This window comes from Artemia sp. Qi Xiang Cuo, chromosome 14, assembly GCF_049724085.1.
Source record: "Artemia sp. Qi Xiang Cuo chromosome 14, ASM4972408v1, whole genome shotgun sequence".
Classification (NCBI taxonomy): domain Eukaryota; kingdom Metazoa; phylum Arthropoda; class Branchiopoda; order Anostraca; family Artemiidae; genus Artemia; species Artemia sp. Qi Xiang Cuo.
In genome coordinates this window covers 37,564,692-37,577,691 of record NC_142807.1, presented here as the reverse complement: position 1 = coordinate 37,577,691, position 13,000 = coordinate 37,564,692, and the positions used below count along the sequence as shown (strand labels likewise).

General features: G+C 32.8%; 1 protein-coding gene across 2 annotated transcripts in view; it reads right to left on the bottom strand.

The window, feature by feature from the left end:
* The window catches only part of Tsr1 (Tsr1 ribosome assembly factor), a 44,089-nt gene extending 35,105 nt beyond the window's left edge, over positions 1-8,984 (bottom strand). Inside the window, exons 1-2 of one of the 2 annotated variants that reach the window (XM_089100227.1) lie at positions 8,958-8,984; positions 3,778-3,918 (exon numbers count right to left, since the gene is read on the bottom strand). In XM_089100227.1, the coding sequence (XP_088956353.1) occupies positions 3,778-3,909 (132 nt within the window). In that variant the 5' untranslated portion in view covers positions 3,910-3,918; positions 8,958-8,984. Of the gene's footprint in view, positions 1-3,777; positions 3,919-6,846; positions 6,997-8,957 lie in introns of those variants that run through there. The other variant, XM_089100226.1, reaches the window with a different exon arrangement.
* Positions 8,985-13,000: the final 4,016 nt, after the last annotated feature.

Sequence of the window (13,000 nt, the reverse complement as noted above, 5' to 3'; positions counted from 1 at the left end):
AATACTCGTATAAACTTCAGAGAGGGTTCATTTGAATAGAAATTAAAAGGTGTAGTTCATTTTTTCAGAGTAAAAAAAGATAGAAGGGCAACTAGCCCCTCCCGCCCTCCACGCCTTTGGGTGTATCGTATGAATAAAATTACCCGATAAAAATTTGAGGTGACCATTTTGTTAAAAATAGTTCAACCATCAGATATAAAAACTCCAGGGTCGACACAACCCCCCAGGGCCAGGCATTGTAAGTTATACTCTGAGGATATATATGGTTCTTATAGAAGGGATACTCGTATAAACTTCTGAGAGGGCTCATTTAATTGAAAATAGAAAGTTCTAGTTGACTTTTAAAGAGTCAAAAGAGACCGAAACTTAATTAGTCCCCACACGCCCTTTTTCGCCAAACCCACCCGATAAAAATTTTGAGATTTGAAATTTTGAGATGCAATTTTGTTATAAATAGTTCAAACATCAGATAATAAAAACTCCGAGGTTGACAAAAACCCATTTTTTCACTTTGATATTGTTACTTTGATACCAGTTTTGATACTTTGATGAATATTTGATTTTTTTAAAAGTTTTATTTTTAAATAATGTATTTTTAAAAACTTGAAATTTTTTGCAATAAAAAACGAACAAAAATTAATTAAAAAAAAACTTCCCGAAAAATAAGTTTTTCAAAGAAAAGTAAAGGCCATTTTAAACTTAGGCTATGCAGGAACAAATACCTTTTATAATTCAAACTCAAAACGACCATAAATTGTTATTAAAGAATAAATGAAACCCAAAACGAACAGAAATTAAATAAGCAATCATAGCAAAAAGATACAACAAGTAATAATATAAATGAATAAATAGATCTTAAATCAAATAATGCTTAGATTGAATAAGAAAATCCAGCTTAAAACGAAATCCAGCTTGAAATATATTCCTATTGAAGCATAAATCAAACTTAAAATGAACAGAAATTATATAAAAAATCAATGCAAACAAACATAGAATAGATATTATTGTAAATTAATAAATCTTAGAACGAGTGAAACTTAAATTGAATATGCAAATCAAGCTTGAAACGAACAAAAATCACTACAAACAAGAGTTTGGGTATGACCTCCTTCTCTCACTGTAGAAGTCTAAAACCGTCAGCGTCATTGACGCTTTACTGTAAACTGTATGCGTCTTAAACAGTCATGGAAAGTATAAACAACATCAAATTGAATATTTGATGTATAATGCTATTTATTGTTGAAAGATCCATCAGTTCAAGAATTCATTTCACTGTAATCGTATTGTTATTTTCAATGCTGTAAGAACTGGAAAAGAAAATATTTGTAATATAATTCGTTTTCAGTTAAGCGCCAATGACGCAATAGGCTTTTGGTTTTTATTTACAGTTAGGAAAGGAGGCAGTATCCAAACACTTGTTTTTAGTGAAACTATATTCGCCTTTAACAACTTTAAAAAGAGCTAATAAATTAAACTGAATATTTGATGTATAATGATATTAATTGCTGAAAGCTCATCAGTTCAAAATGTTACTATAATTTTAATGTTTGTTTTCAATATTCAGTACAAAAGAAAATATTTGTCATAAAATTGGTTTTCAGTAAAGCACCAACGACGCAGTAGGTTTTAGACTTTTACAGTGAGCAAAGGAGGTCATAACCAAACTCTTGTTTGTAGTGATTTTGGTTCGGTTCAAGCTTGATTTGCACATTCAATTTAAATTACACTCATTTTAAGATTTATTTATTTATTTACATTAATATCTATTATACGTTTTTTTGCATCGATTGCTTGTATAGTTTCTGTCCGTTTTAAGTTTCGTTTGTAATTCAATAGCGAAATATTTTATTTCGTTTTAAGCTTGATTTTCATATTCAATCTAAGAATTACTAGCTTAAAGATCTATTTATTCATTTATATTATTACTTGTTGTATGTTTTTGCTATGATTGTTTATTTAGTTTCTATTCGTTTTGGCTTTCATTTATTCTTTAATAGCAATTTCTGGTTGTTTTAAGTTTGAATTTCAAAAGGTATTTGTATCTGCTGAGGTTAAGTTTAAAATGGCCTTTACTTTTCTTTGAAAAACTTATTTTTTGGAAAGTTTTTTTTTTAATTAATTACCAAAAATGAGAGTCGATCCTTCTGAATCCTTAAGGCTAGTGTCTTTAGCTTGTTACTGAAAGCAAAATATATTTTGAACAGTTTTTCTGTTTTATTTAAAACATTGCACAGTTAAAAGCTGCTCCAACTTCCATATATTATTTTTTACATGATCATATTTTAAACAATTATTTTCAGTAGTCTAAAACAAAATACTTCTTCACCAGCACTTTCTTAATATTAGATACATTTGAAATTTCTTCTGTAAACTAAACCGATAGTGCACAAATTACAAGCTGACCTTCAAAAGGTTTTATTTGGTATCAATTACCTCTACTTCTTTACTAAAATGGAATACAAAACAGTAATAAAAAACTCTTTAAAACAGTAAAACTAAATTGAAAAACATAACATACTTATTAAAAGAAGTTATGTTTTGTTTCCCATAAGTTTGATTATTGTTGGTGTAATGACAGATAGAAACATACTACTCGAATGTACTTTGTTTTCAGCTAGGCAAAAATATTGCTCTCTTCTCCAAGGACTTGAGGGGGCAATGATCTCAACCTCTACTTATGCTCATTTTAGGTTTCAAACCACTCTTTGCTTTTCTTTTAAAAAATTGATTTTTTTATTTCAACAAATTCCAGTAAAGGTCAACATTAAGACATACTAATACTAACAACTCACTGCAGCACCAATCCATCAGAGGCAAACAAATCTATGCATGCTGCTCCTCCTTCCCAATCTATTCAAAGCCTCCCTCATTATACCCTCCCAGGAAGTTCCAATTCCCCTTAAATTTTTGCTTAAGACCTCCTCCAACTCCATTTGGGGATTACCTGCTTTTTGCTTGTCCCTAGATGGTTGCCTGATAAGGACAATCTTTGGCAATCTGTCATCCTTCATCTGCAGAACATGTCCTCGCCATTTCAACCTTTCCCTCATTATAGTCCTAGAAAGCAGGATTGCACCCAATTTTTCATAGAGCTTAATGTTTAAAGTATGGTCAGTTACATGGGTAACCAAACAATTTCTCTGGAGGACAACTAATGAATCCTCATCCATGTTTCAGAGCATCCATGCTCAGAACCATATTTGACCACTATCAACACTGTAAGCTTTCCATACCATATTCTAATCTTAGTTTGCAGACTTATCTTTCTATTCTTGCAAACCTTTTTTGAATTGTGAAAACACATCCAAGGTCTTGGCTATTCTACTTGTAACATTGTCACTGCACTCACCATCTTTATTCATAACACTACCTAGGTAAGTGAAGCTGTCTAGTTAATCAATATTCTTATTACACAAGATCCCCTGTTCACCTTCACTTATTCCTAGTCTTAAAAACTTAGTCTTCTTAACATTAGTTTTCAGACCTATTCTTACACCCTGAACTCTTAAAACCTCCAAAATTCATTTATTCTGGAAAGACTTTTATCTAGGATGCTCAAAATATCAGCATAATCTAAGTCTAGGAGAGTTTTACTTCTCCATTTGATTCTGTGCTCTCCTGTAGCTATTGCTGTGCCTTTTAAGACAAAGTCCATCAAAATGATATATTTTGTACATAATAGGGACAGAAGGTACCCTTAGTTGACTCCTGATTCAATACAAAACCAGATAACAACCTCAGTAAAGTTCCAAAAAAGTTAGAACTTAATATACTTACTTTTGCCTCAACCTTTCCCTTTTGTATTTTGTGCAGCTCCCCTTTGCTCTTGTGCTTCCCATGCTTGTGACCTTTATTGGTCTGCTTCAAAAGGCCTGGCTTGTGTGAATGGCTGTCATTTTGGGTCTTCATGTTGCAAAGCTATAGACAAAGATGAAGCTTTTTTTAGAAGTTTGATGAACAAAAATGAAGAACTGTATCACATTCTTGAAATTCTATATTAAACAACATGGTTAACTCTAGAATACAGTTTCCCTAAAAACAGTAGAATACAAGAAGACAGAGAGTTTACATAGAGGGGATGGGCAGTAGCAATTTCCATGCACCAGAATTGGCCAGTTGTAAACATAAGCTTGAGTCTATGATATTTAGAGATTTTATGGCCATTTCAATGACTTTACTCTAACATTGATCATGATCAATTAAAGATAATAGTTCTGTTGACTGTAAATAACGAGGTACTACTTATTATTGGCCAAAAAGACCTGTAAAAATAAACAGCCATCAGGTAAAAACTATTGGCCCCTTCCCCATTGAATATACTAAGAGACACCTCTACTGGTCGCAGCAATTATGTGTAGTCAATCACAAACAGCTACAAAAATAGTATCTTTAACAGTGTTGTCAAAGAACTAAATCACAGGTAAACACAAAAGGTTGGAACCTAGGGGGAAGGAAAGAGGAAAAATTCTAATAAAGTGAGTGAAAAACATACAAAAAGTCTGAATTAACATCAATTTTTTTTCAAATTTTGTTTATGGAAAATTCTACTGTATATTGCTCAAATATGATATGTTTCTTGTTCAAACAGGTTTCTATGGTCTCAACTAAACAAAATTTACTTTTGCCACAGTAAATTACAATAGAATGTGGATACAATATAATTTGAAATGACTTGAAAAGTGGATAACAATGAAAGAAAAAATGAGGATATGCTTTAATAGAAACAATAGCATATCATAAAGTAAAAAAAATATTTGTTTTAGTGATGGGGGGGGGGCTTTTTTAGAAGAGTAACCATGATCTTTGGAAATAGTATATAAGAGATTTAATGCTACCAATTTTATCTGTTTAGCTTTTTTTTTATCAGAAGTGGCCAACCCTTATATCTTTACTGAATCAAATAGTACCATTCATTTGTTATTATTGGGTTTCTTCAGAAGAGTAACTGAGCTCTACTGTTACCAAGATAGTTTGTAAATATGGTGAAAAAACCACAAAGTGTAGTGGAGGTGGCCCTAGAAATGCAATTAATAAAAATTTCATGTATGTCATAAAGAATCTGATATTTTAATGTTTGTGTAACATAAGTTTCATATAGGCCATAGCCCAAAGATATGACTATATCTGGCCCCATAAGGGCTTAGACTATATGTATTTGGAAAGAATGTTGAATGGTACAGCAGAGTTCTTGTTGATAGCTTCTTGCTATATTAAAATGTAGCTGAGTTATGCAAGTGAAACATTCAAGAATGAATCTAAGGCATAAAATATATCCTGGGAAGATGCTATCAAACTACCATCTCTCTCTTTTCCTTACATCCAGAGCTTAGAAGATTGCATAAATGGATGGTCTATATCTATCCAAGACATGAAACAAAGCCTTAATTTTAGGTCTTCAGTCTCTTCCTCATTGGCTCTAATTTTTGAAAACCACAATTCCTTTTGTTTCAACATGATTCTAATCTACATCGAGGCTTTTATTCTAAATTTTAGAAAACCTATTTATAAATACTTAAAACCTTATATATCTGTATTGAACAAACATGAGAGATTCAAAACATGTTACTTGTCCCTTGTTTGGGCAGTCAATCTATTTCTTATAGTTTAAGAGAGAGAGAGAGAAGCTTATTAAAACAAAAAAACAACAGAGAAACCAACACATTACAAATACTACAGATTTGAATACATTACTCTGTCTAGAGACCTTGATGAGGTCTTTTTTGGGGTCAAATCTCACTATAATTTTACTTTTAAATACAGACTTTGTATTTAAACACCAAAACTGTGTGTCACTTTTATAATAAAAGGTCATTGCCTTTTGAAGGAGGAAGATGTAGAGGTGTACACATAAGTATTATTCTGTACTTCCACTCTCCAGAAGGAAAAACTATAAAATTCTGCATCCTGGTTACATTTACTCTTCCTCAGAAGGAACCCTATAAACTTTAGAAACAATCTCTACAAAATTATAAAATACTAACTCAGATAATTCCTAAAAGTGCTTCACTTTACTTCATCTCAACCCCTTAATTTGCAATATATTTCCCAAATTATATAAACTCTATTCACTTTTTCATTTCATGAATTCATAGATGCTGCTTCTTTGCTCTTAAATCTTTTTGAAGAAAAGAATGACATATGGAAAAATACAAATGATTTGAGCTATACATTTGCTCATTAGGGGAAGGGGGGGAGTAAAGTGAAAGTGCTATTAGGGATGATATAAGTAAGTATTTAAAAAGTTTTATAAGTTGTTTCCAAAATTTTATTGTTGTATCTGTAAGGTACACCAATAAACTTTACTGCCCTTTTGCCTAATGGTCAAAGATATTTACAAATTATATATTCAAATAATTTCCATATGCTGAATTTACTCTTGTATTGCTGCTAAATCAATTTGAAGATAAGAGTCACATACAGAAAGTTCATTGCATATACATAATTCATATTACATATTTGAACATTAGAGGGAGGAGTGGGGTAAAGTTTATTGGTATCCTAAACCTTAAAGAATGACAAATAATATTTCCTTTTCATATAATTTAGCTACAAAGAAAGTAAATACTTGATAACTTATTTAAGCTCTTTCCAAATATAATAAATGCTTCTTGAGCAAATTCTTTTTTGAGCCCTTAAAGGAGTAAGCAAGCCAAAATATTAAACATGGGTTTTGAAAAAAAAAAACTGTCTAGTAAGAAAAAATTGCTATTTGTAGCTAATTCAAGAATGGTAATTATTATTCTGATTAATCTGAATTATAAAATGTTAAAAAAGTATTAGTTTTGCATTTGTATGACACTAAAACATAATTGAGGACTATTTAAGGACTTATTCAAAAACACCTACTTAATTTTTGCATGCTGATGAACGGGCTGAATAGAGCAGGTGTCAATCTCCAGATTTTCTGCCTTCAAACAGGGGTGCAATATGTGGTTGGAGGCAAATGAACCAACACTCCTGTGCTTTCCCCCTAGATTTCGCCAGGTGTCTATTTAAAGCTGGGTTGACTCTGGCTGATGTTGAAGTGTTACACAATTGACTCCTGTTCTAAACCAGATAATCAGCAATTTTAGGACTTAAGCCCCTGTCCTAAGGATTTCATGTCTAGTATGCTAACCACTCAGCTTGGCCAATTGAAGCCATTTATGTCACAATGTAATTATTTAAAAACATATTTTTACATCTAATTACTTTTTAACTAATTTTCCAACCTTACATCACAGTCTAGAAAGAATAGCCAAGTTATTAAGTAGCCTTTGGGACACAATTAAGGACTCAAAATGTAATTTGCCCACAAACAATTACTAGCATGTATTTTGAAAGACCATAAAAAAGGCACCAAGTGATGTATTCACTTTGGTAAATATTTAGCAGTCTACATTTCTGACCTACAAATAAAATGAACATAGGGTATAAGACCTCTTTTTAGGAAAGACCACTTTTCTTTGGCATTCCAGAAAAATAGCAATGGCTTTTTGGACCACCCCTATTTTACTATAGCATGATGTAATGTGAGGGCAGTAATAAGAACTCTGCCTTCTAGGACAAATTTTCACCAATAATTTGTCAGCATCAATTAAAAATGTGGTCTCTGTTTTGCCAAGCAATTGAAAAGAAAAGATATATTTAATATATGTGATTTAAGGAATAAATATCAAGCAATAAAAGTTACATTTTTAGAATCAGAAGAAAGTCAGCTTTCTGTTGATATGTGAATAAAACTGAAACATTAAAAGGATATATACATCAAAATAGAATAATTGGTATTTCCAAAAAGAGGTCCATGTAGGTAAGTCTACAAACTAGGATAAAAGACCTCTTTTTGGGAAAGACCACTTTTCTTTGGCCTTCCAGAAAAATGGCAATGGGTGTTTGCACCACCCCTTTTTACTACAGCATGATGCAATGTGAGGACAGTAACAAGAACCTGCCTTCATGATCAAATTTTCACCAATAATTTGTCAGCATAAATTAAAAATGTGGTGTCTGTTTTGAAAAGCAATTGAAAAGAAAAATTATATTTAATATCTGTGATTCATTGAATAGCCTAAATGTAAAGCAACAAAAGTTACATTTCTAGAATCAGAAGAAAATCAGCTTTCTGTTAATATATGAATAAAACTGAAACACTAAAAGGATATATACAACAAAATAGGATAACTGGTATTTCCAAATAGAGGTCCCAGTAGATAAGTCAATAAACTAGGCTAATAATTTAGGTAATTTCTTTGTTGCTCATATTATTGACTTACAAATAAAGTAAACATATCACTTGATGCCTTTTTTATGATCTTTCCAAATATAATAATCATTTTTGTTGGAAATGAATTTTACCATCACCCCTATATATAACAATCAGGGTATATATTTGCACACTAGGGGGGGGGGAGAGGGGGTAAATTTTATTTATGATGTAAATGAGAGGTAAGTGTAACTTTCACCCTACCCTTCCTAATGTGCAAATATATACCCTGAATTGGTATATATGGGGGTGGGGGTCAAATTCACTTCTAACCAAAATGATTATTGTATTTGGAAAGAGCATAAAAATGGCATTGAATGGTATGTTTACTTTATTCATAAGTCAATAATATGAACAACAAAAAATTTACCATAATTTAGTGTTTGATCTTAAATAATTTTAATAGGCCTAATGAGCCTACCATATTGATGCATAGCTTAGAGTTTTAGCTATTCATTAATATAAACAATTCCTCTTTGGTAACAAGATGTGAGGGTTTGAGTTTTATATAATTTTGCTCAATTGGATACTGATTTTTTACCTAATAATTTCAAGTTTTTGAACTCAAACAATTTTGATAATAACCATATTGATGCAGAGCTTAGATTTATAGCTTTTCTCTGATGTATACAATTCTTCCCAATCCCTCTTTGGCAACAAGATGTAAGGGTTTTAATTTTACATAATTTTGCTCAATTGGATACTGGTTCTTTACCCTACTAGGCTACTCAGTGCCTTTTTTAATGCTCTTTCTGAATATAATGATCATTTTGGTAAAGTTATACTTTAGCTACTTTTGACTATCTAGGAAAGGGGTTAGGTTAGGAAAATGAAACTTTCAGGGATGGGTCTACAGGCTAAATTATGTCCTGGGAAGGTATTTTGAAGTACCTACCTCTACTCTTTCTCTCTCTAGAGGGTCCTGACTTCTGATGACCTTTAAATCTGTGTGTTATAAAAGTGAAACCTTGCAAAATAGATCTTCTGCTTAAATAAAAAGTACAAAAAAATTGTTTTCAGCTTCACAACTTTGCTCAGTCCCAATTTATAAGGTTTTAAAGATATACAAATACATTTACTAAATTTTGAAAAAAAAACATTGATATGGCTTGAAATTCTAGCCTACTCAAATAACAGGAATTGCATTTTCAGAACTTAAGCCAGATAAAAAGAAATGAATAACTGAAAATTAAAGTAAAATTTTGTTTTGCCAAAATTTCAATAGCCTAGATATAGACCTGTCATGTCAAGCAATACTATGTCATCTGCAAATAATTAACAAAACAGCTCCAGCGACATTAATTTTAACATAAGGACATTTCTATTTCTAAAATACTGCTCAATATCATTATTAAAAAGAAAAAACAAACGCGGTGATAGAGTGCATCCCTGTTTGAGGCCTACATTACTCAAAACTGGCCTAGAATAAGAAATACCTACCTTCACTACTACTTTAACCACCTCAAACATTTTCATTATAACTTCTACTAACCTAATTGGCAATCCTAATTTCACCAACACCGCTTTCAACAAACTCCTTGAAACTTCGTCAAATGCTCCCCTACTGTCTAAAAACGCCGTACATAGCCTATTTTTCCTATGCCTCGTATATTTACTAGCTAAAGCCTGTAAAAAAAATATTTGATCAATTGTACTATAGTTTTCCCTAAACCCTGCCTGACATTCAATTAATATACCTTTATAATGCAACCATTTATCCATCCTATTAGAAAGGACTCTACAAAATAGCTTACTGATAGAACTTCCTAAACTTATCCCCCTATAGTTTCTTTCTCCTTTCTTAAATAATGGGATCATAATCGATATCTGCCAATTTTTTGGCCATAGAGGTGTACTTAGAATTGCCGAGAATATCAATGCAAGCCCTGGCAGTATCCATGCTCTTGACCATTTCAGCAGCTTAGTTGGTACTCCGTCGATGCCCGGAGCTGAATTCCCTCTCATGCTTTTCAAGGCGTGCCATATTTCCTCCTGTCCAACCGGTTCCAGTAGTTTAGCATCCTCTGAATCCAACTCAAAATCGGCTGTTTCTTCTAAACTATTCATCTCCTCGTCAGGTCTCTCTTTGTCCTCTTTGGTGCATATCTCTTTATATTTTTGTTCTAAGTATTCTGGCCAGGTATAGGCATGAGGGACTGAATCAGTCAAGCTTCTATTTTCTGTTGATTTCCTAATTAACTTCCAGAACTCCGTTGTATCGTTCACGCTAAATTTCTCCCGCATGTTTTTGCTCTCTTCCTCTTCAGAACGTCTCTTCTTCAACTTAAATTTCATTTTATATCCCCTTTGCTTGTCCCAAAAAACCTACAAATTATTTTCCAGATCAACTGTACTACTAGCCTTAAACACTCTAAAAACTACTAAAACCACCTTATTCTTTCCCTCACATTCCTTATAAAAAAAACTCATCAAACAAATGCTTCTACCATTTTTTTCTCCTACGTGCCACCTTAGTTCCTATCTTATACAAAACCCCGACAGAAAGTCAGCAGAACCTGCTATATCACCTTCCCTTGCCATATCCTCACTCTTCTGAATAAATGAATCCAGCCCTCTATCTTCAACTAGTACCTTTTTCAACTTCTCCTCACTATCATTATCAAACCTTAAACCTTCCCTCCAATCAAGCTCATTACCCATCTTTCCCTTAGCCCCAAACTTCTTTTTCCAGCTTTCAGCCCATCCTCCCCCTCCTAATTCAACCCTAATAGGCACGTGATCTGACCCAGCAAGCGCCATCACCTCAAAATCCACACAACAAGAAAGAAGCCCCAGACTAACAACCCCATAATCTATAACACTTGGAGATCTACCCGAAAAACATGTAAAATCCCCACTCCTTTATCCTTCCCTGTCCTCCCATTCAAAATAACCAAATTCTGCTTACCACAAAAATCCAATAATTTTTTCCCCCAATTATTCTTTCTCCAATGACCGTCCTTACTCGTCCTCCTCCTAACCGACGGCTCAATCATATCAACTCCCTTAGTTTTTCCTAGTTCGAGACCCACCTCCTCCTCACAGGCTCCTTCATCCTCCCCTGTATATCCGTTAAAATCCCCTAGAAAAACAAAATAATCGGACGGAAACTGTTCTGAAAAACGATCCATATCATTTTCTAATATCTCCCAGATATCCTCATCACTAAAAGTGCTAGTTTCCGGCGGTAAATACACTGAACAAAAGATAAACGAGTTACTACCTAAAGGTACTCGCACCCATACTAGAATGAATACTATATGAATAAAACTGAAACACTAAAAGGATATATGCATCAAAATAGATTAATTGGTATTTCCAAAAAGAGGTCCATGTAGGTAAGTCAATAAACTAATAGTTTCAAGTGGGAAGGTGCCCAATAGATATTCTTAAAAAAATTATATTCTATAGAATGTAAAAATAACATCCAACTACACTTAGTATCAAGATAAAATATCATGCTAGACAGATAATAGCATTTTTAAGACTTTTACACCTTTACCTACCTAGCTGAATATTTGACTGTTTTTGCAATATACAGAATATCTACCTAGTTGGATAATAACATAGCTTAGTGTTTTGGATATATATCCAAATAGCCAGATAAGAAGATTCTCTAAGCAGTTTGGGGTTAATATCCAACTAGCCAGATAAATTGTTTCTCTTAGGCACAGCAAGAACAGTTACCTAGTTGGATAATAATGTAGCTTAGTGTTTCTGATATATATCCAACTAGGCAGATAAGAAGATTCTCTAAGCAGTTGAGGGTTAATATCCAACTAGCTAGATAATTCATTTCTCTTAGGCACAGCATGAACATCCAACTAGGTGGATAATACCAAGTCTTAACACTCCTGATATATATCCAACTAGGAGGATGATAAGTAAATTCTATTATACAGTTTTGGGATAATATCCAACTAGCCAGATAAATTGTTTCTCTTAGGCACAGCAAGAATATCTAACTAGGTAGATAATAATGTAGCTTAGTGTTTCTGATATATATCCTACTAGGCAGATAAGAAGATTCTCTAAGCAGTTTGGGGTTAATATCCAACTAGCCAGATAAATTGTTTCTCTTAGGCAGGGAGAATATGTACCTAGTTGAATAATAATGTCACTTAGTGTTTCTGATATATATCCAACTAGGCAGATACTAAGATTCTCTAAGCAGCTTGGGGATAATATCCAACTAGCCAGATAATTCATTTCTCTTAGGCACAGCATGAACATCTAACTAGGTGGATAATACCAAGTCTTAACACTCCTGATATATATCCAACTAGGAGGATAAGTAAATTCCATTAGGCTATGCAGTTATGGGATAATATCCAACTAGCCAGATAAATTGTTTCTCTTAGGCACAGCAAGAATATCTAACTAGGTGGATAATGCTGAATGTCCAAGTCGCATCTGTCTACAGAAAAGCCAAGTTTTAAGAATGATGTGAACTTTTTCTTGATTTTAATGTCACACTTGTATTTCTGATGATGAGAACTAAAATGGTCGGATATTGGTCGGAAAAGTTCGCACTAATACTAATTTGTTCAAAACTAGTCTCTACTAATAGAACGGCTTCTTATCTTGTGCTATATTCCTGTAGTAGCTAGAAAAACAACTGTCTTAAGCTTTCATCTTTTCTAGTTTCAAATAACCATGACCTTACTCTGATTGATCAGTAAAAAACTCTATGTTTTCATCCACAAGTAGGACTATAAAATAGCACAAGCACAACGTTTGAAACGACACCTATAATGT